General features: G+C 46.4%; 1 protein-coding gene across 1 annotated transcript in view; it reads right to left on the bottom strand.

The window, feature by feature from the left end:
* The window catches only part of ZNF185 (zinc finger protein 185 with LIM domain), a 36172-nt gene extending 18224 nt beyond the window's left edge, over window positions 1-17948 (bottom strand). Inside the window, exons 1-16 of the mRNA XM_050901795.1 lie at window positions 17886-17948; window positions 15158-15296; window positions 14508-14567; window positions 12603-12641; window positions 11894-11968; window positions 10955-11029; window positions 10211-10291; window positions 9059-9142; window positions 7826-7864; window positions 7120-7203; window positions 5423-5497; window positions 4673-4753; window positions 4154-4222; window positions 2528-2611; window positions 834-878; window positions 341-427 (exon numbers count right to left, since the gene is read on the bottom strand). Coding sequence (XP_050757752.1) covers window positions 341-427; window positions 834-878; window positions 2528-2611; window positions 4154-4222; window positions 4673-4753; window positions 5423-5497; window positions 7120-7203; window positions 7826-7864; window positions 9059-9142; window positions 10211-10291; window positions 10955-11029; window positions 11894-11968; window positions 12603-12641; window positions 14508-14567; window positions 15158-15296; window positions 17886-17910 — 1142 coding nt within the window. The 5' untranslated portion in view covers window positions 17911-17948. The remainder of the gene's footprint in view (window positions 1-340; window positions 428-833; window positions 879-2527; window positions 2612-4153; window positions 4223-4672; window positions 4754-5422; window positions 5498-7119; window positions 7204-7825; window positions 7865-9058; window positions 9143-10210; window positions 10292-10954; window positions 11030-11893; window positions 11969-12602; window positions 12642-14507; window positions 14568-15157; window positions 15297-17885) is intronic.
* Between the last annotated feature and the right edge of the window lie 2408 nt (window positions 17949-20356).

The following is a 20356-nucleotide window of genomic DNA, read 5'->3' as shown; positions in this document are numbered from 1 at the left end:
CAGCAATTCTTTCCTGACTCCGCGCCTCTGACATTGTCAGGGGAGCAAGTACGCTCTAAAAAGCACGTGGAATGGAGACACTTTTGAGATCAATGCTAAAAGCAATGATAAAGCTGCTGTATCTGCTCCCAGGCTGCTTCTGTAGAAAGAAGTTGATGTGTAACAGTGAAGAGAAAGAATGCTGTTCCCACTGTTTAGCCACCTAGGATTTTCTGGCTCCCCTTGCTTTGTTGCCCAATTTGGATTCTGCTTCCAACTCTACTCTGGACGACTTACTTATTCTGCCCCCTACATCTGCCCTCTGCGAGCAGCACCGTGAGTACCAGCACCAGGCCCTGACCTTGCAGGTTCAGACTTTGCATCATCCAGGTAGTGAGAGGTCTCGTACTGACGGTGCAGCTTGTCTGTAGCATCCGCAGGTCTGTCCCTGCAACCAGAGTTGGACTTGGTAAGAGAGGGAGTTTCATGGGTCACAGAAGGAAGCTTAGCAAGTTGGAGAACAGAGCAAGAAGCAAAAATATCAAACATGAGATTTTCCTGTCTCAAACATAACATCTTTTCCTCCTTCCTGCTTAGCTTGGTAAATTTTCTGCAGCAGACCTGAAGGGCAGAGACATAAATCCAACCAACTCACGCTAGCGTGAGGAAAGAAGCCGAAAGATCTCAGTCCGTTTTTAGCTGGTGGATCAGGTCCACCCCCCCTTTGCAAATGCCTGCAAGTGCTGCTCCCAGAACACATGTGTTGGGGCAGTACTAGGTCAGGAAAAGACCCCCCTCACTCTAAAATAGAGGAGAAAAAGTGAATTTTACACTGTTAATAGGTTTACACTTACTTTGGTGGGTAAATTCCATTGTTGGCTTCTGTGTGCTCAGTATAACTGAAAAGGAGAGACACCAACTTTAGAAAGCATCTTTGGTTTGGGTAATGTTCTACAATTATTTTCTGATAGATTTAATAAAAGAGAGAGGATGAAATCCCTAAAAATTCCCAGAGATGTTCCTCAGTATATTTCTACAGGTAAAATGGCAAGAAACTTTGAGGAAATTCAGTGTGTATGAAGTACAAAGGAGCCTTTAGTAACTCTGAACATCATCAACATATGACAGATGCCAGTGCTATGGAGTCATCTGGAAATTCAAGCCAGGACTGTTCCAAAAACAGCGGGATGGCCTACAGCCCACAGCTGCAACACAGGCACCTCCATCTGCACGCACAGAAGGGAAGGAACGGCTCTGACATCCTCTGGCTTGTCTCGAGGGAGCTGAGAAAACAGGGAACTGCAGGTGTCTTGATCCCAAATCATATGTTTCTGTTTTCTTGTTTCCAGGCTGTGGGCAGTGAACAGCTCATGAGTGAACAACTCTCACTGAACTTTTCCTCTTCTGCATACCACAGGGGCAATGCCTTTCCTCCCTCATTTCCACTTTCTCGGGCAGGACAGAAGCACAGCCACTGCTTTTCACAGTTTGCAACCTTTCTTGATTTGTGAATCTCTAAATTTTCTCCAGTGAGGGTGCAGACTCCCAGAAAAGCTGTGAAACGGACTGCCATAGAGACTGCCACATGCTGCCGTAGAACAGGCAGGAACTGAGTCGTTTTAGTCACCTTCAGTGGATCACTGAGAAGTACCCTCAGACTCACAGAGGTTTCTAGACCAAATTAAACCGGTGTTTTCTAGAGGGAGGTGTGCCTCCAGCAAGGTCCACTGACAGCGGTGAAAAGCAGCACAGTGTGGAGCCCAGGCTAAGGAGATCCACTGGTTATCAGCTTGGTTGCATGCCAGAAACGCTGGTGCCCACGGGAGGGGCAGGATCCTGCCAAGGACAGGTCCTGGAGGGCTGGGGGCAGGTGATTCTCATACACACAAAAGGCAAGCAGAGCGGTGATGGTGGATTTCATTTGGGCATTTGGAGACAACAACCAGCTCAGCTACACTGTACTGCCTGTGATTATGGAATCTTTAACTACTTTCCACAATGCCTTAGAGTCAGGACACAACTTTTCCTTGTCACTGAACCTTTTGGTTTGCCAGACAGTTTACAGGATGTGCAATTTCCTTTTGTGTTTGGGTTTGGTTTGGGGTTTGGGTTTTTTTCAGGGGGTCTCTTGTTGCAAAAGTAAATAGGTAAGTGGAGGTTGGAGGCCTAGAGAGACATTGAGTGTGAACCTCTCTATACTGTTAAAAAAAAAAAAAAAAAAATTACGTTCCAGAATTCGTTTACATTTGGGAATAAACCCGGAAAATGCAGCAATGACAAAAAAACAATCACTTTTGTGGGTATCATAGAAACTAAAGAAAAAAACTGGAACAAAATATCAAACAATTTTATTGAAGAGGGTAGCGTTTTCTTTTTTCCCCCTTCTGAAGTAAAATTTTAGAGAAACTGCTGCAGTTCTTCAAAGCACAGATTGAACTGTGTTTTTCCATCAGTAAATATCCATTCAGAGTTTCCAGACAGCTCAAGAGCAGCAGTTTATGATTTGCACAATGCTCAAGTCAATAAAGGAATTTCACACTAACTCTACCTTCCATTCGTGGAAACCACGGTTGCTCTGGGGGTCATTTCATCCCATGGGAACGGCTCAGGCTTTTCCTTCAGAGGTTTGTCACTAGAAAAAGGAAAATGCCAGTGAGATATGACCTGACGGCATTTATACTGTATCATCCTAGAACAGCCTACTAACATTTAGTTAGGAGGAGCAGAAAATGGGGCTAAGTCAATATATCAGGATAGGAAGGGCCAGCCTTCTGAGTACAGTGGGCCTGACTGCAGTTCATGGGTTACTCAGAGGGATGTGTTGCTCCCTGCAGCGAGGTACTGCTAACCTCTTTGCTCGGGTGAGCGTTAAGTACCCTACAACAGTTGTTCTCTCTCTGCTCATGGGCCAGAAAGGCCTTCCTACAGGTCCACCAGCTGGACCCTACACCCATCTTTCACTGCCCCAGACCTGTCAAGCTGCGCGCCTGTCTCCTTCCTTCCCTGCCAATTACTCTCTCTCCAGTTTTAGGTAGCTCAAGTAATGAGGCATCCTCTAATTTCTCTGGGAGACTGACTCACAATTAGGAGCAGCTATGTGACCCAAATGACCCCAAGCACAATGAGTGCGTTGTAATCAGGCTGTCCCTGCAATGCCATACAAGGATATATTTATAGGCCTCAGCTGAATGACCGTGACAATAGTCCAGCCTCTACCTTTTCTCAGGCACTCTAGACTTTGCTTCAGCTCGAGATATCAGTTTGGGAACATTTCTAGCTTTATCTTCACTGATGGAGGTGGAGAGTGAGTTGCAATTAACTGTATATGCTACAGAAACTCATTTGGTGAACCCAAGCCTTCTACAGCTGCCTAAGCACAACAGAGCGAAAGGCGAGGCCACGTGTACAACTCTGCCTACTTCAGTCTAGACAGAGCCAAAAATTCAGAGCGGTAACACTGAGAACAAAAAGAGCCCTGCTAATATGGGGTATATTTTAAAAATCTGAAATGCTCCTGTGTACAGTCCAGAGGATAAAGGCTACTGGACATAAGCGTACAAGGAGGGAGTGATCTCTCTCTCAGGATGGCCAGAAGCTTCCCTGCCCTCAACTGCAAGTTTCCTCTCTCACCTGTGCAGCTACACAGTGTCAGAGCTCTGCCCCTTAATGTGTCCAGCACCTGTACCCATGCCTTTAGGTTCCCAATCAATTCCTTCTTTCCTAGGTTTTCCTCCATACAACAGAGCTTTTTACACTTTCCCATTGTTCAGCCACCCCTTCAGACTTTCTACAGGGTGCAGAGGACCAGAACCGATGTCAGCAGGAGCCACCAGCAACCGAGGTTGAGCACATCCCTTGTGGGTGGAAGAAGCTCCCCAGGGAACAGCAGTGGGAGGGCAATCGGAGCAGTAAAAAAAAAAAAAAAAAAAAAAAGCATGAAGTAGACTCTTTAGGGATTGAGCCAGCAAGGAGAATCCTTGAGGGAGGTGAAGGAAGAGTAGAGAAAACTGACAAGTTGCAGCTTAGCCAGCAGATCAGGCTCTTGGAGTGCAGCCCAGGACCATGACTGGAGAGATCCCATCTGTTTGAGACCACTATATATACTATTTCTGAGCAAAAAGCAGGGTTACGCCTTATGTTCAGCAGCACAGATCAGCCTTTCTCAACTTCTTACCCGTCCCCATGCTGTGACACAGCTTCAGATGAGGATTTCCCATTAGGGGCCTGTCTGTTTTCACCATTTCTGCAAGCAAAACAGCAAGAACGATTAGGTAGGGAGATGGGGGGACACAATGTGAGGCACAGGAACTGTATGGCAAGGTGCTTGTTGGAAGTGCACTACGTACAGTGCAGGGATTGGATTAAAACGAAAGCCTGATCAGTTTGGGAGATAGAAAAGTCTGCAGTTTTTGGGCTTATATTCTCATCATAAAGAACCGGGTAATGTTCAAGCTGTGGGAAGCCCACAGCTTCCATCTGGGTGTATTTCCTCCCAGATTGCTAATGCTTTTGTAAAGTGCTCCTTTCTTAGATTCCCTATGCTATAGTATTTATTGTTCCATGACTGCACTGTGTCCAGAACAATCATGCGTATCTGGGAAATTACCACCAAGCAGAGCCAAACTCTCCAGTGCAGCATGCCCCTTGCTATCCTTAGTGGAGCTTTAGGATGATGCCGGGCCAAGAGACCTACCTGATTTCAGTAGAAGTGGAGATTCTCTCTGAAGTTTCACTCAAGGATGTGGTGGTTTGGCTCTTACTGCCTGTTTCAGGGCTGCAAGAGAAGGCAAAGAAAAAAGCTGTCATTCCTGAACAAACCAGCTCCCCACTGCAGCTGGCCACAATTTTCCTGCATTGAAGTGTTCCTTTCTGTGAATAAATAAAATGGAAAACGAACATCAGTGTTTTCAATACCTTCACTTACAAAGTCGCCTTATCAGAAGCAATTTTTAAATTAAAAACACTGATATTGCCAGGAATATCTACCTTCTGCCAATGATACACAAAGAACAAAAATAACAGAACAAGGTCAGTAACCAAAGTGCTGTTTGCAGTGCTGTGGAAAACCATTTCAACATTTTTTTTATACTATAGTCATGAACTCAATCAATCAGACAAAGTTGAAAGCAACTGAAAATTATTCCCCTACATATATTTGGCGAGAAAGAGTTCAGCATGTTTGGGTTTTTTTCCTTTCAGGGTTTGAGCACTTCTGTCATGATGTTATCAGATCCTTGCAGGACATAACATGTATTTCAGACATAAAACCTTTTTTTAAAACAACTGCCTGCATCTAAGAAAAGTCTCCCATGTACAAGGCTGACAAATTTGCTTCATCTCACCTCCCAGAGCAGTGCCCACAGAAGTCTGACCTACAGCTACACGTGGGCTGATACAGCTGCAAAACATGTCCAAGACATCCTGGTTGTGCTATAACACTTACCTGGAGGGAGACACTGCTGTTGTCTTTGGCTCATTCCAGGAAGGCCCAGCGGTGGTTTTTCTTAGCCCATTAGTACTGGCAAAAAAAAACCCAAGTAAGAAAGCATTAAAGACAGAAGATTTTTTTTTTTTAGGTGCCTTCTCCTGTGGGGGGACACATCCTGCTTTCTGGCCCACAGCTCTTGTGTCTGCTTCCTGGGCAGTGACGCCAAACCCTGCTGTGCAAGGACTCACACACGCAGTTGTCCCTATGCACTGTTGCACTGATGTCACTAATATCTGCCTTTCTGCTGAAATACTCAGTCTTTAGAAACTGGCTTTTCCTATTTAACACAGCTGGAGCTGTTTCTATCCCCAATGTTTGAGTTTGCATTAAAAACCAGCTTCCCCAAATGTATAGATTAAAGCTCAGTGCATTCACAAAATTGCTTTCACTATATGCATGTGTGTAATATGTGAGGAAAGGAGGGTAACTGCTTCCCAGTCCTGCCTCAAACCTGCACCACAATGGCACAAAATTGCTACCAAAATTCGTGAGGCAGCTCCTTCATGCTGAAAATAAAGCATTTCGGGCTGAAAGGCCCATTTATTGGACTCCCCGCTGGGCCCACTAAGGACCAGGGTGGCAGAGAAGCTAATAATACTGCTGCCTGGCATCAAGCCACCCCTCAGAGCAAAATAGAGAGCTGAATCCCAAATTAAATGAATCTGCTCAAAAACAGAGAAGGATTCTCCCTCCTAGGGCAAACATTTCCATTTCTGCAGACAGATCTCACTCGGCCCCACACCACATGCCAGTTGTTCCTGACCAGTGTGGACTAAGGGAGGGTGTCACTGCTGCCCCTTTACACCAGAGACAGCCTGTCCCCAGGTCTCACATACCACGGCAAGAACGCTCCAGCTTGTCTGTCACGACTCCGTACAGCTCTGCGTATACTTGGGCTTCACAGTAGCCTGTGAAAGGGGCTGGGGACTTGAAACGAGGCTAACATTTCCCATCAAAGCAAAGATCAATTTAAAGATAATGAACCCCTCAAACCTCTCCGGTCACACCTATCTGTTGCCATCACGGTAGAATAATTAAATCTAAGGTCTAACAAAAGCAGAGAGCTGGCTCAGGGGACTGGAAATAATGAGATATTGAGTATTTCATGTCTAGGTGATGGGGTCAGTTCACGCAGCCAAGTTTACTAGTAAAAGAAAAATCATTACTATCTGATGGCTGCTCTGACTCCTCCTGTGACTTGTCTTTCCAGAAGTACCGCCAGGCTCATTCCTGTGGTATACGAGTGCCTTGTGAAGACAGGACTGACTGGGCTGCGGAGTGTGATCAGGAGAGGGGCTCAGTGGCAGGTTTACACCGTACAACTCACATTAGAGTTGGCCTGTAGTTAAATGCAGTTTGTCACCCCCCAGGGCTGTCAACTGGGTACTTTATGACACTCTGGCCCTGTCCCCAAGCCTGCCCGTTTGTTTCACCAAGTTAGCTGATGTCATTTTTCGCTTTGGATGTTTCCCTTTTTGCAAGAAAGGGGCAATCAGGATTTTCTGAGAAGTCTCTTTTGAAAAGCCTCCATCTCTAGTTGTGTTCACATAGCTGCTACCTTGCAGATAAACACAGTTATCTGCAAAGATGGCAAATCAGTGTGCCCTAAAATCAAAGACAGTCAACACACTACTCCAGGGTGAGGTAAATACCTGTTGTCATCTGGTGTAAACCTGCATGAACCAGACACTGTTGGACTCCTCCTCTGCTGCCCTTCTTCTTCTTCTATCTCAATTCTTTCAAAAGGCAAAAAGAGAGACAAATATCACACTGTTTCCTATTCCCCACTGCTAGCTAATCCAGGCAGCTTATTCTTGTTTTCCCTTAAGCTATGTTTCCCCTTGAGGCAGATTTTTCCTGCTCCTCATGCTCCCTGTGCTCTGCTACTGGTGAGCATCTCAACTGGCTGAACCAAGTGAGATCTTCAGCCCAAATCAGTGGCATTTTGCTGTCACAGTCACTTTACAAATAGTATCAGCTGAAGGCTTAAATTCCAGAGAGCGCCCTAGGCATCACTTCCCTATTGCACCGACTGCTTTAGAAGTTAAATGCCTGAAGAGCATTCACCCTGTTGGTTGGAGCCAGCCTTCCCTGGAAGAAGAAAGGCAGTGAACGAGTCTCTCCTTGTTTCAGGTTGCCCATAGCCCAAAGCATCATCAGTACTGTATTCTCGGTGTTTACAACACTGTGGGCTCTCAAAAGCCAGCGTGATTCAACCCAGAGCATCCTTTTTAAGGGAAGCGTCCCTCTGCTGCTTTGAAACACTTGAAGATCTCCTATCCCAGCATTTAACAGCAGCCCTGGTACAGTACACAGATGCACAACCCCAGCAGTACTTCCAGAGGGTCAGTGACCTACCTCTTGGCAAACAAGGGTGGAAATTCTTGTGTTGGGCTGCTGTAAAGGAAGCATAAACACAACAGTTAGAAGTTTGGAGGTAAAGACACACCTTGGGCAGGGGCAGCTCCCGCAGAGTCTCTGACCCATAATTGACCCATATGGTGCAAGGCATTAAGGGGTCACGTAACACCATTTGGGCAGAGCTGACAGTGAGCCGGTGTGTTAAAACCTGTGCAAATTACAGAGCAGAGGAAATAAAAATAGGAAGAGCAGATAGTTATAACATGTGAAGTAAAGAGGCTTCCCCAAAGGGCCTTTTTAATTTTATACCTTCCTGATGGCTGTTTTTCTTCCTGCATACAAACCTGCCTCCCTCCGTACCACACGATACTCAGTGCACCGGAGGAACTAGCAGCCAGTGCAAACACCCTTAACGTCCTTACAAATCCTATCCAAGCACTTGTCTCATTCTGGGCACAGTTGAGCGCTGCTGGCGCATCCCCTCCCTGCTTCCTCCCGCACTAGCAACCTCCTGGTGCCTCATTGTGTCACCCTCAGTTATGTCAAGAGGAAAAGGATTTATAGTGAAAGCGAGCTGCAAAAAAGTTGCTATCGTGGCTCCTGGGAGTTCAGAGATCTTGGAAATCTGCTTTTTTTTCCCTCCCAGGAAAGAGATGGACAACAGAGCCTTGAACACCAGTAGCTCCCACACATCCTTCACATTCCTGTTACACATCCACACATTACTGTTAGGTTCTTTTTCCCCACAGAACTATTGTGAAGCTGCAACTAAGATCAGGATCTTGTAAACCTAGCTATTGTTCAAACACAATGTAAAGGCAAACTCTGTCGCAAAAAGCTGATCCATATTGGATGCAGTTTACATTTGTTCTGATTTTCCCTTTGCATGCAACAAAACTGGAGAGAGCAGTATTAAGAACTGAATCCGAAAATTGAAGTCTTGGTTGTGGGCCTCAGGGAATTAGGGACTATCATGGGTTTTCTCTTCCTGAAATTTCATCCCTCTCAGTAAGGAAGACTTCCCAAGACTCTTGGAGGATTTCCCCAATTCTGCAGAAACCTGCAGATATCCTTGGTGCTTCTAGAGAGACGGCAGCTATGTCTTCTCCACTCATTGGAAAAGTACCCATCACCTTCAGAGTGTCTTGGGTCAGGCCACCATCCCTGTGAGACCGCCTTCAACAGCCTCTTCCCTGTCTCCTGCCCCACACTTGCACACTGAAGACTCACCCGTTGCTTTTCTTGGCTGCCGAGAGGACATAAGCACGTTCCCTGCTGGCAGTGCGTCTCAGGACACTGTTGGCCGCCTCTGTCCTGGAGGGGAGGGAAGGGGTCACATTCTGCTCATGCTGTTAGTGGCTGCTGGCTGTAGCCTTGAAGAGGCAATAGGTGAACGAGCCGGTGGAGGCTTGTGCTAACCCTGGCAGAGCTCCCATGCTCTGGGGAGCAGAAATCCAGCCAGAGCTAAGAGGAGTAACAATGTCTTATCTTTTTCTTTAGTATCACTCATGCTGAGCCACAGCACTTTCACAGAGATGTAAAGCATCAGGAAAAAAAAAAAAAACAAAACAAAAAACCCAAACCCAAAAAAGTTTCCTCTTCCAGGAGGGCAGAGGGAGTTCCCCTTTTCAAGACCTGGACTGTTGCAATATTGCATACTGTGGGACAAAAAAATGGGACACAGGCTTTGTGGCTGACATGCTTCACGGACTGCACGTGTCTATACAGACATCAGTGCCACCAGATGTACCAAGGGAGAAGTGCAGATCTCTGAAAGGACTTTTATTGGCTCGTCCCCAGTGGGCAAATTACCAAGTTTTCATTTGTAAAAGTCTTGTATCTGAGGAAAAGTATCTTCAGAAACTCATCTGAAAGCAACAAGGATGCTGGCTGCATCAGATGCAGATCTACCATACAGACAAAACACATTCTACTCCTGGTATGAAAATGAGAGACCAGTCTGGATCTGGACTTAGATGCAAGTCCCCAAGTGGTCCAGACTCAAAAGGCGCACACGTAGGCTGTGGGAGGTGGGCTCCTCCCTTTACTGCCAGGCTATTCGTACGTCTCTATCTTTTCACATAGGCACTACGCAGCTGATGGATTCCACAACCCATTTCCAGCTGCCAAATTAATTGGGGTATGCTGTCAGGTTGAATCATGTCAGGCTTTTAATTATATTTTGTTGGGAGCGCAGTCGCCTGTGGGCATAGATGCGCTCTGTGTAGAAATATCTGCTTATTAGTATTTTATTGCAATCAGCCCTAATGGCTCAGCTGTAATCATCATCGAACTGACCCTCCCAGTAATGAACAGTTAAACTGAAGTAAGTCCACTTGTCACTGCCCCTGCAAGAAAAAGGTGGTTACCTGGAGGGCATACCTCTTTTTATGTTCATCTGGACTAAAAGGCACATCATCCTCACCCAAATCCACTGATTTTTGCTTAACATTATACGGAGCTCTGAAATAGAAAAGGAAGGGGAGAGCCAGGGTAAGGGAACTGCCTCTGTAGACTGTTGCAGAGGCAGCACAAGCAAAACCCAAGGTAAATCCAAGGGCAGGGCATGTGGAAATGGGTTCAGACCCTAGAAGTGTCGCACACAAGTGTGGAAAACACTTGTATTTTTCATGCGCATTGGGGCACGCAAGTCCCCATAGGATTTTGTTTTCTTAGTATAGGGGTTAAGCCTAGAGGCTGGTTCATAATAAACGCTCAGCTGCATTTCAGATTAGAGCCACAGCCTTTGACATGAAAAGCTGTGTAGGAAATGTCAGCAGTGCTGTTCTGCCACAAGGCCCCTCCTTTCTCCTGGTTTCACAAAGGCCAGCAATGCTGCAAACCAAGTCCTCAGGCTGCATCCTCCAGTTTCTGCCTTGATTACTACCAAGTGATAAAATTCACTCCATACAAAGGCCATTACCAGTTCAAGGAATGCCTTACGGCCCACACAGGCCTGGAGGTAGCACCAGGAACTGCTTCAGTTTTTAGTGAAAGCTCTGCAGCGCTCAGCTGAGGAAGCCATGCCTGGCCAGGCATCCGTGTGCACGTGGCTTCATCACTGAGGCTCGGGTGCTGCTGAGCCTATGCACGGACAGAAACTGCTGCTCCCCTTTGCACACTCACAGTTTCTTGTAATCCTCAGTGGTCATCCTGTAGCCAGAGGAGGAACGGCACAGGCTGCGTCCCTTCGCGGCAGTGCTGCAGACGGCACAAATCACATCTGTTAACATGACCCTCCTGAGCTCTCACCCTTCGCCACCCTCTTCCCCAGGTGAGCTCATGCTCCACATGATGGGGGAAAACAGGGTGATCCTAAAGATCTACTCTCTGAATTCACAAAATGCTATTTAATTGAAGGGCAGCATTGGCCTTCTTTTCCTAGCCTTGGACTAGGATTTGAGGTCCGCTTTGCTTCCCCCCAGGGCCACTTGAGTTGTCAGAGCCAGTATGGGCATACCCTTCTGTGGGACAGTGCTACTCCATCCCAGGATCAGCCAGTGAGAAGGAAGACAACACTTTGTGGCATCATCCTCCTCCCCAGATGAATCAAAACAGGAGGAAAAATGGAGTTTCAAAAGGTTTCACTTGAGGTGCAAAGCAGCATCTGCTTAGGTCAGAGCCATGCTTAGATCTTACTAGAGTTAAACATAAGTGCCTCTCACAAAACAGGTTTCAAAAAAAAAAAAACAAACAAAAAAAAAAACCCAAAACCAAACCACATTAAAAACATCAAAATGAAGTGTTACAGCTTTGCAAGGATTTCTTGTGATTTGTCCCCCACTCAAAACTATTTGCCAAATTAAACCCAAACCTGTGAGTACTTTCACAGCCAACTGCCATCCCATGCTCTGGTGAGGAACATATGGCATTCGATGCCTTGTCTTTTTCCCGTGTCTGCTGAGTGGAGCTGTTAAATGAACAGCCACGTCTTCCAGCATCTAGTAGGGAGTTAGTGGAGCTCAGTGGAAGCCCACAAGCACTGGCCAAAGTAAAAGGATGACTAGAAGTACGTACAAGATTTAAAAGCTCATTTTCATGAAGAAGAGGAAGACACACGCATACCGTTTTTGTGCTTCATTAGAAGATGAAGAATCTGGCACGGAAGAGCTCTTATCGATGGTTCTTGTGAACACCCCTCTGGGGAGAAAAAAAGACATGTTAAATTTTTTGCAGGACAGAGTTTGGAACTAAAATGAAGAGACTTGCAGCCACTCTTTGGCCTAACAGTGTCTGTGTGTCCTGTCAGGAGGAAGGTGCTGGCTCAGGACACCGAGAATTAGAAGGTGCTTCCTTGGGAGAGTCATCCTGAGAAAAGTCCCATCTTCCTACGCCCTGGCCTCAGACAACACGGTAAAATCAGCTTGCACACAGGCTTGGGTATAGTATCACAGGGCTTGCCAACCTGTTTAGGATTACGGTGGCATCAGAGTCTCCGTGGGCAACAGCCCACGTGTCAGAGGAAGCTGAAGCATATCAGCCCCATCACTGGTGCTGTGCTGATCACAAGGATGGTGGAACATTTTCATAGCACGATAACCCTTCCATGTGTGATCATTGTATCATACAGAGGAGATCCGATTTTCTGTTAACATCACCAAACTACCTGTTAAACAACATACTCAGGACTATCTCTTCGCCAAGGTACTCCCTGAGCATTGTAATCTTCCTAACTAATAGGAGAACCCAAGAGATAGTAATATATTTCATGCTTGTTGCTCCTGATCTAGTTCTCCTTCCCCTACAGCCCAAATATATGCCACTCTATACCAACCTGATGAGGTAACCAGATTGAGGCTTGGAGGCAGAAGACCTGCGCAAAGAACAGACATTAGTGAATTAAGAAACACAGGAAAAAAAAAAACAGCGGCAGCAAGTGGCTGTCAAGCCAAAAATCTAGCCAAGTGGGTCTTGAGTGATACCTCAGCTGCTGCACCAAAATTAACCTTGGAAGGATTCTTTAAAAATGAATAATCATCAAAAAAGATTTTTATAAGAAAAGATTTATTTAATTTATTTATTAAAAATTTTAGAGTTAGCCAATTAAAATTAGCCATGCTGACAGTGTTTTCTGGCTCAAAATTAAGTGGCACAGACCAGGGGAAATTAGATATAGTAGAGATCCTGGTTGTTTCATCACAGGAAAACATCATCTTCACACTAACTTCTCCGAGGGTCTATTCTCGGGAAGGGAGTGCAGCATAGCTCCCCTGGAGGGAAAGGAAAGGGATATCATCAGGTGGGGATCTGGGCCCTTGCACCAGGGCAGAAGGAAGCATCCCTGGAACCTGCTTCAAGCTGTCTTGGAGACATCTTCCTCAGAGCAAGATGGGGACCAGGATGGGCCTCAAGGACCTGGTTCCCATCAAATGAGCTCAGACAGGCTCCCTTCACCCCTGCCCAGATACCACCCCCTCTTTTCCTGTCTCTCCAGGTGCCCTTAGGATCACAAGATAATTCAGTAAGAAAGCTCAGCAGGTCCCTGGTCTAACCTCCTGCTCCAAGCAGGGTCAGCCATCAGGTCAGAGCTTAGCAGGAAGGCAGGTTTACACTGCCCATCACTATGTGCTTGAGGTGGCTGCCAAGCTCAAATTTATCCAGTTGCCTTCACAGACACAGAAATGCAAACTCACTGCAGGCTTAGCCTGGCTCTGGAGCTCTCCAGATGGGATGAGGTGGAGGACGAGTGCTGAGCAGAGCCCCAAGCTCTTGTTTCTGCCGTGTCCTCAGAACAGGCACTAGCAGGGTGTAGCCCATCTCAGCCCCATTGCCTAGCTGTTCCCTGAGCACTGAGCTTTGAATGAGAGCTGCAGGGAAGCTGAGAAGTTGTCCAGCTTGGCGTATGAGTGCCTGTCCTCACTTTGAAGCATAAACAGATCCTGAGTGTCCTGGACTCCCTATCACTCACCTTCTGTCAACTTCAGGCCCTCACACATTTGTGTGAAGATGCCCCTTCAGATACCACATTTCCAGTGTCACAAACGTCCCTGTTTTTACTTCTCCTGTGCCTGATAAAGCACTATGCTGCAGAGGGAGGCAGAAAGAGGTAGGGCACGGCAGGGAAACCATCCTGTCTAATTGCAACAAGAAGTGACAAGAGCTGGCACAGAAAAAGGGAGAGGAAGCAGGAAACTGCTCATGGGAGAGGGCAATGCCCTTTGCAGCTAGCAAAGAGCTCTCACGTATGACTAAGCCCTTTCCAACAGTTTTATATTTTAGCACACCAGTCCTACAAGCTCCTGGGTTCCTCAAGAGTCCTTGTGCTCTGGCCCTGAAGCAAATTCAGCTCCCACACAGGGCTTCGCTTGCTCTGAGGAGCTTCCATGCTTAGAGCATACAGTTATTGCACCAGCACAGGAGCTGATGTGCACCAGTAATCTTGTGGGACCATGCGCTTGAAGGCATTCATTCATCTGCATTAAAGACATCAATCCATCCATTCATCCATCTGGACTTTGCAGGAGACAAGCCATGCTCTCTACAAGGTGACAGTGTGTAAGACATTATACTGAACAATACAGGCTCTCCTCAAGGACTCTATTTTTCAACACAATCGCAGCAGTGAGTGGGTATGAGGAGGTGAAGAAAGAGCACACATTTGTGAAGAACCAGTGAAAGCATGCACCAACCCCACGAGATAACACAGAAGGGAAGCAACAGGATGGGTCCCCAAAATTACCTGTCACTCTGGGGAGCAATAGGTGTTGAGGCTGGGGATCCCCCAGCGGCCCGTCCAGACCTGAGTAAAGAGAAAACACGATGACATAATTAACTTCTGATCTTGCTGAGCTGCCTTGCTGAACATGGCAATGATGTTTTCAGAGAGAGTTGCTAAGAGAAGGCCAGTTTGGGCTTGGTTTTATTTCTAATTGAAGAGAAGCTAGTGCAGGTTGTGGTGTTCCCTGGTACAAGGGTGGCTGTGTGACACAGCCCTGCAAGCTGCAGGGGGAGATGGAGACCTGGCTGTTTTATCACTTAAACTCCCTCCCATCAAGGTCTGCCCCTTGGTTTGTCACTCCGGAGATGGTGAAACACAATCTGGCTTCAAAAAACTTTGGAGTTCTCCTGAGACTTCAAATGTGCCTGTGCTGCTGGATTCCCAGCTCCCAGGAAAGGCCATTCATCAGAGCTTCTCCCCAGCCTGCATTTATCAAAAATAAACAGGAGCCCTCCTTCCCTTTGGCAGTGTCATTTCCTGGTATCATGGGGACCCAAAACATGCTAGCACCACATGTGCTTCTTAAGCAGGCTGGAGAACACAGTACTCATGGGACATTGATGAGGGAAAGAGAAGGGAGAAGAGGAGTGTTCCTCAGTGGCCACACTTACAGCGGGCTGCTCTTCTTCTCATCCTCAGAGTCCGAGTTATGGTGGTGGATCCAGCTCTTATCTCCTTTCAGGGTGGTGCGAACCTTCATCTGCTTAATGATCCTCCTGCGGTCTTCATCCGTGGGTGGAATGACACGTCCTAGGAGAGGCAGAGGGAAAGGAAGGAGAGAAGAGAAGGGTTGCTGAGAAAAGGTGAGAATTCTCAGTGTCAGCAGGTGAGCTGAGGTAAATCTCAGAGAGCAGCGAGCACGGGTCTCCTTTCAGTCAGAGATTCAAACACTGAATGAGTCTTTTGCCACTTCTGACGAAAGATGGCAACAAGCTGTCATCCAAACTTCAGGATCAACTTACCCTGATGCATCACCTCCTCTACGCAGATTCATACAGTTTTTTCTCTCCTTTCAGAGGACTGTTTAACATTAATGAGTTATTTTCTCTCAGGAAGACCAAAGACATTCAGTGGGTGGTCTAATCACATATTTACAAAGCAGTGAGTTTCCTCTGGCATTTCCCATCACATCAGCTCTAGCATAAGGCTTTTTTGGTTTGTGGGAGAGGATGATACGTCTGGAGCATGAAGCTGAGCCAAGAGTTGGGGGTTAGAGGTAAGCCATAAAATGCAAACACCCAGCCGTCAGCTTTCTCTGGTGGCCTGTCAGAGTTGGAGGAGACACGTCCTTTGGTTCCTCATTTCCACATTCCCATTACAAAGTTCAGTTTCAAAAACGTACTCTCAAACCATGTCTCCCTAATGGCGTGGTTCTGGCCCAAATCTGGAAGTGTCCTATCCTGTACGGTCTCTCTTCTGCTGTCCAACAGCAACTCTGACACCATCCTCATTCTGCTCCTTGTCTCTGTTCAGGCAGTGAACCACAACTACATTCTCTGGTTGAGAAAGTCAGCAATGGCAATTAAAATACAAGATTAAAATGTAGGAAATCGCAGAAGGTCATGGATTAGGAGTTGCTAAGTCCTCCCAGTGGGAAAAAGATTGGGTGAAAAAAGCACAGGTTAATGGGGAGGAGTATTAAAGCCAAAAATATTGGGAGCAGGCAGGGAAGGAGATGGGAGGCTGGGGAAAGGGGAAACAGTCTCTCACAAGGGAAGGAAGTGTGCAGGTGACTGATGTGAAGGGCTTCAGTCATCCTTGAGTGCCAAAGTCCTGCTGGACCAAACTGATTGCAGCTGGATATTATTAAAAAAAAAAAAAAAAAAAGGCATTTTAACTGGGAAATTCCCCATCCAGCATTTTCTTCTGAGGGAAATAGCTGTTTTCCCATGGGGAAATTGTAAGATGAAGACCAGATAAGGAAATCTCCTTCTCTATGTATTTCTGACTATATTCCATCTTTTGCCATTTTGGAAATGACTGGTAAAGGCTGAAAACATCAAGCCTGCTCTCCTCGTCACACTTGGACCAATACAGCTCAGGGATTTAGAGACACCAACAAGTTATTGCAGCTTTACAACTTCTTATCATCCAAGCCAAGGAAACTGCCTGCCTGCACACTCTTAGCCTGTGGCAAACATGAAATAATTCAATTTAGCTACCAGGAAAGGAGGGTCAGCTAAGTCTCCATATCTTATGCTTATGATGGGCTAGAAGGCTTCCCAGAAATAGTTATCACTGAGCAGCTGACATGCAGTAAATTGATTAACCTCTGACACACGGGCACGTGCTTCAAGTATATGTTATGTAGTGGGGGTAGGATTTTTTTTTTTTAAAGAACCGGTCACATTGGATCATCTCTAAGGAAAACACAGCTATAGCAATGAAGAGAATGTCCTTTCTCACGTGGAATTAGCAGTAGCAGTTAAAAGGCACAGTTATGCAGGGCCACATCTACGTCAGGGTGTGGTTTAGGGACCAGCAGTAACACTCTTCATGGGGAGCACCCGGAAAGGGAAGGGCTGCTTTTCTTAGCGCTGAAGCTGAAAGTTAAATCTATTGCCTAATGGAAGTGAATAAGGCATTTCCACTCTTCTCCATGTTATTGTTTCAGGTTACCTACAGATTTGGAAGCATCACCCCATCTATTCCCATCTAAAGATCCTGTGAGCATCTGTTGCTTAAAAATTAAATGTCAGTCTTCCACAGAATTCTACAGCTTGGGCATGTTCCTGGGACAACTCAGAGCAGCTTGTAGCCCCAGTATGGTTTTTTTCACACCCCTTTGATAATAAGACATTATTAGGAGTTTATTAATAATAAAGGCAGTCTTCTTATTACTGTATGGATATTGCACACTGCACAAGGGTGGTCTCCAGCCCACAGACTTTTGGTTTTTATCTCTAGAACAGACAACAAGAGGGTGTGGGTAGGCAGAGATACAGGGAAGCCATCCTGGTCAGCTGCTGCACTGACTGCTAATTGCTGCTGTATTTTCAGTAGACATTTCAAAGACAGAGAATTTTAAGGAGGGTCTTGGAAAGGGAATAATATGGGAGTTTATCAGTCTTTTGCTCATCTCAAAACCTCAGCCAGGCTATAAGCTCTCCAGCTCTCTATACCTTCACGGATACTGAAATTATAGCCAAATGCACGTAATTTTGGAGCTGCAGGTTGGAGCAGGTCCCAGACAAGGAAGAGGTGTCCTCTACCCTTGGACACACTGCACTGGGGGAGTTGAGCAGAGACATTACAGCAGATACAACCGAGCAAAGAAGGCAAAGGAAAGCCATGACAGTGGACAGATCCCCAACAGCTTGGGATGGGGAAAGGAATTACCTTTACTGACACCCAGGGACATCATGGTTCTCAGAAGTGCCTTCCCCTTCGGTCACTATTTGAAGACAACAAGCCCCTGGAAGAAATGAAAAAGGGGAAAAGCAGAATAGCAGTTCTGATACAAAAAACTTTGATGTTATGCGGAAGGGAGAGCATCACAAGTGTCACAGCCACAGAGCCTGGAGGATGGGGAGGCTGTGGCATATATACCAGAGTTGTGATTTCTCCCCACGCCATGTACCTTCAGCATCAAGGACAGGAAAAATCAAATGGGTGTGTTCTCCTCACCGGTAAGTCTTCAGATTGGCCATGACAGATGCATCCTTCCAGGTCTGGGAGGAAAGTGGTGGAGGAGACCTTAGTAAAAGTGCCCAGAGCCACTCAGGTGGGACAGGCCTTCTGGAGTCTACAGAACTCAGAGCAGCTGAGGCTGCTTGGGTGAACCTTGGTATTTTTGTCAAGTGAGAGTATAACATAAGGGCTCTTGACAAATTTCAGTTGGCAGAGATATCTGTCATTCCCCCAAGATACAGCAGAGAGAACGTCTTACCGCCTGTCTCAGAAGCAAGAGTTAGTTCTTGGTTCTGATGGCAGCTGGGCCCCTCCTTCAAATGACCACAGTAAAGCAGTAAGGAGAAACTCCTGGATGTACAACCTCGGAGATGCTCTAAGAATAGGAATTTGCAGAGCACTGACTGTTTAGTGCTGTAGTTGAATCAAAAACAACCACAAACTAAAAGTCAGGGAAAAAAACTGGTTCTTTCAGATTCTGCCAAGACAATTATTTCTTTCTACTTTGTAAACAAGCACACAAAAGAAAGCAAAACCCCTCAAAATGGACCCACTGTTTTGAGATTAGTAGAACCCAGGTTAATTCAGCACCTGATTACATGTTTATCACAAATGTTTCTTTGCTTTTTTCACTCTCTCAAGTTTTTCATATAAGCTGTGGGATAAGCCCTTGTTTCAGAGGAGAAAATCAAGGGCAACTTCCAGTTTTTACAACCCTCCGTCCTTTCCTTGCCAAAACTATCTGCTGAACCTGGATTCTTAAGTGACTATGCTATTCATTAATAAAAACGCCCAACCCCATTTGGGAGTCTGCGAATCTAAAATTAGGCTCCTATTATCTGCTGGTGGGCTTGTCCCTGCAATGTTGCTGCGAAGCCACACGCCCATGAGGAATGCCGAGTGCTGATCTCATAGTATTGCTTCTTGGCAAAGTCTACTCCTTTGGCTTGTCTCAGCCGAAGATCTACCTACTGCATATCCACTCCTCATCCAGTTTGCACTGAGATCATGAACAAGCTCTCTGCTATTACCCCCAGGCTCCCCCTCCCTTTTGCAAACACTCCCAAACATTAATTCAGCTTTCACCAGGAGCAGACAGCCCACCTCTTTTCTTATCCTTCCCAGATCCCCCTTCCCACGCAAATTTAATTGACCCTGCTATTTAGAGAGAAAGGAAAACTGTAGCATTGTCCTAGATATCCACGAAGAGCCTCTAAATACTTGGGTATCTTTATACTAAAGGTGGGAGAAATGGCTGCAGTCTGCAGGAGCACAGCTGACAGACCTGCGATCTGGCAGCTTTGGGTTAAAAAGAAATCACAGCATCTTGGACCTGCGCATAAAGAAGCCATGTGACTTCATTACCTACAGTATCTGAGCGAGGCAGATTCAGACCACAGGCACCTTGCTAACTGCAATTCAGAGCTGCATTTGGTGCTCTCTTCTACTTATTAAATTCTTTCCTATTCCAGGACAAAATAAAGCTGAAGCAAGTGGAGGACGAGAAACGGTGGAAAAGAACTATCCCAAGAGTTTGATACAGCCCTGATCCAGGGCAAATCAGGGGCAGAAGTAGATACAGGCTACATGCTGTCATATAATGGAGGTATTTGGAAGCTGGAGAGCTGTTACCTATCTAGCAGCGTAACTGAAAGGTGATTAGCCCCCCAGCACAGATCTTTTAGAGGCACAAGCAGAGGTTTAGAAGCATGTAGGAAAGATTCTCGGGAAGGTCTGGAGCGAGGGCTGGAGCTCACGGAGGTGCAGGACTGAACTCCGTTCCCAGTCACACACCGCAGCTCTGCCTGGCACATACTGCAGGCATCGCGTGCCAGCCCTGCAAGAAACGATGTCTCCATTTATTGCTTAAACAGAAACTTTGCTTCTTACTCACACAATTCCCCTAACAAATACACCCGAAAGGAAGCGAAGCCACAAAGGGTGGCACTCAGCATGTGTATAAAAATGTGCCAGAAACTACACATTGGCCAAGCCTTTTCCTCTGGCGCTGCCTTCCCTCTTCGCGGCTCACATCATCCTGGGAGGGACCACAGCAAACACTGTTGTACTCCACTGATATTTCTGGCTTGACAAACAGGCGTTGGAACACATCGGTGGTGCTCGCTGGGCTTGGGTTTGGGGGACTGGCAAATGTTTTCTGCCAGCCTGCTTTTTCCAGC

Source organism: Gymnogyps californianus, chromosome 9 (genome assembly GCF_018139145.2).
Source record: "Gymnogyps californianus isolate 813 chromosome 9, ASM1813914v2, whole genome shotgun sequence".
Lineage (NCBI taxonomy): Eukaryota > Metazoa > Chordata > Aves > Accipitriformes > Cathartidae > Gymnogyps > Gymnogyps californianus.
Note: the sequence above shows the minus strand (reverse complement) of the source record. Positions and strands in the feature narration are given on the sequence as shown.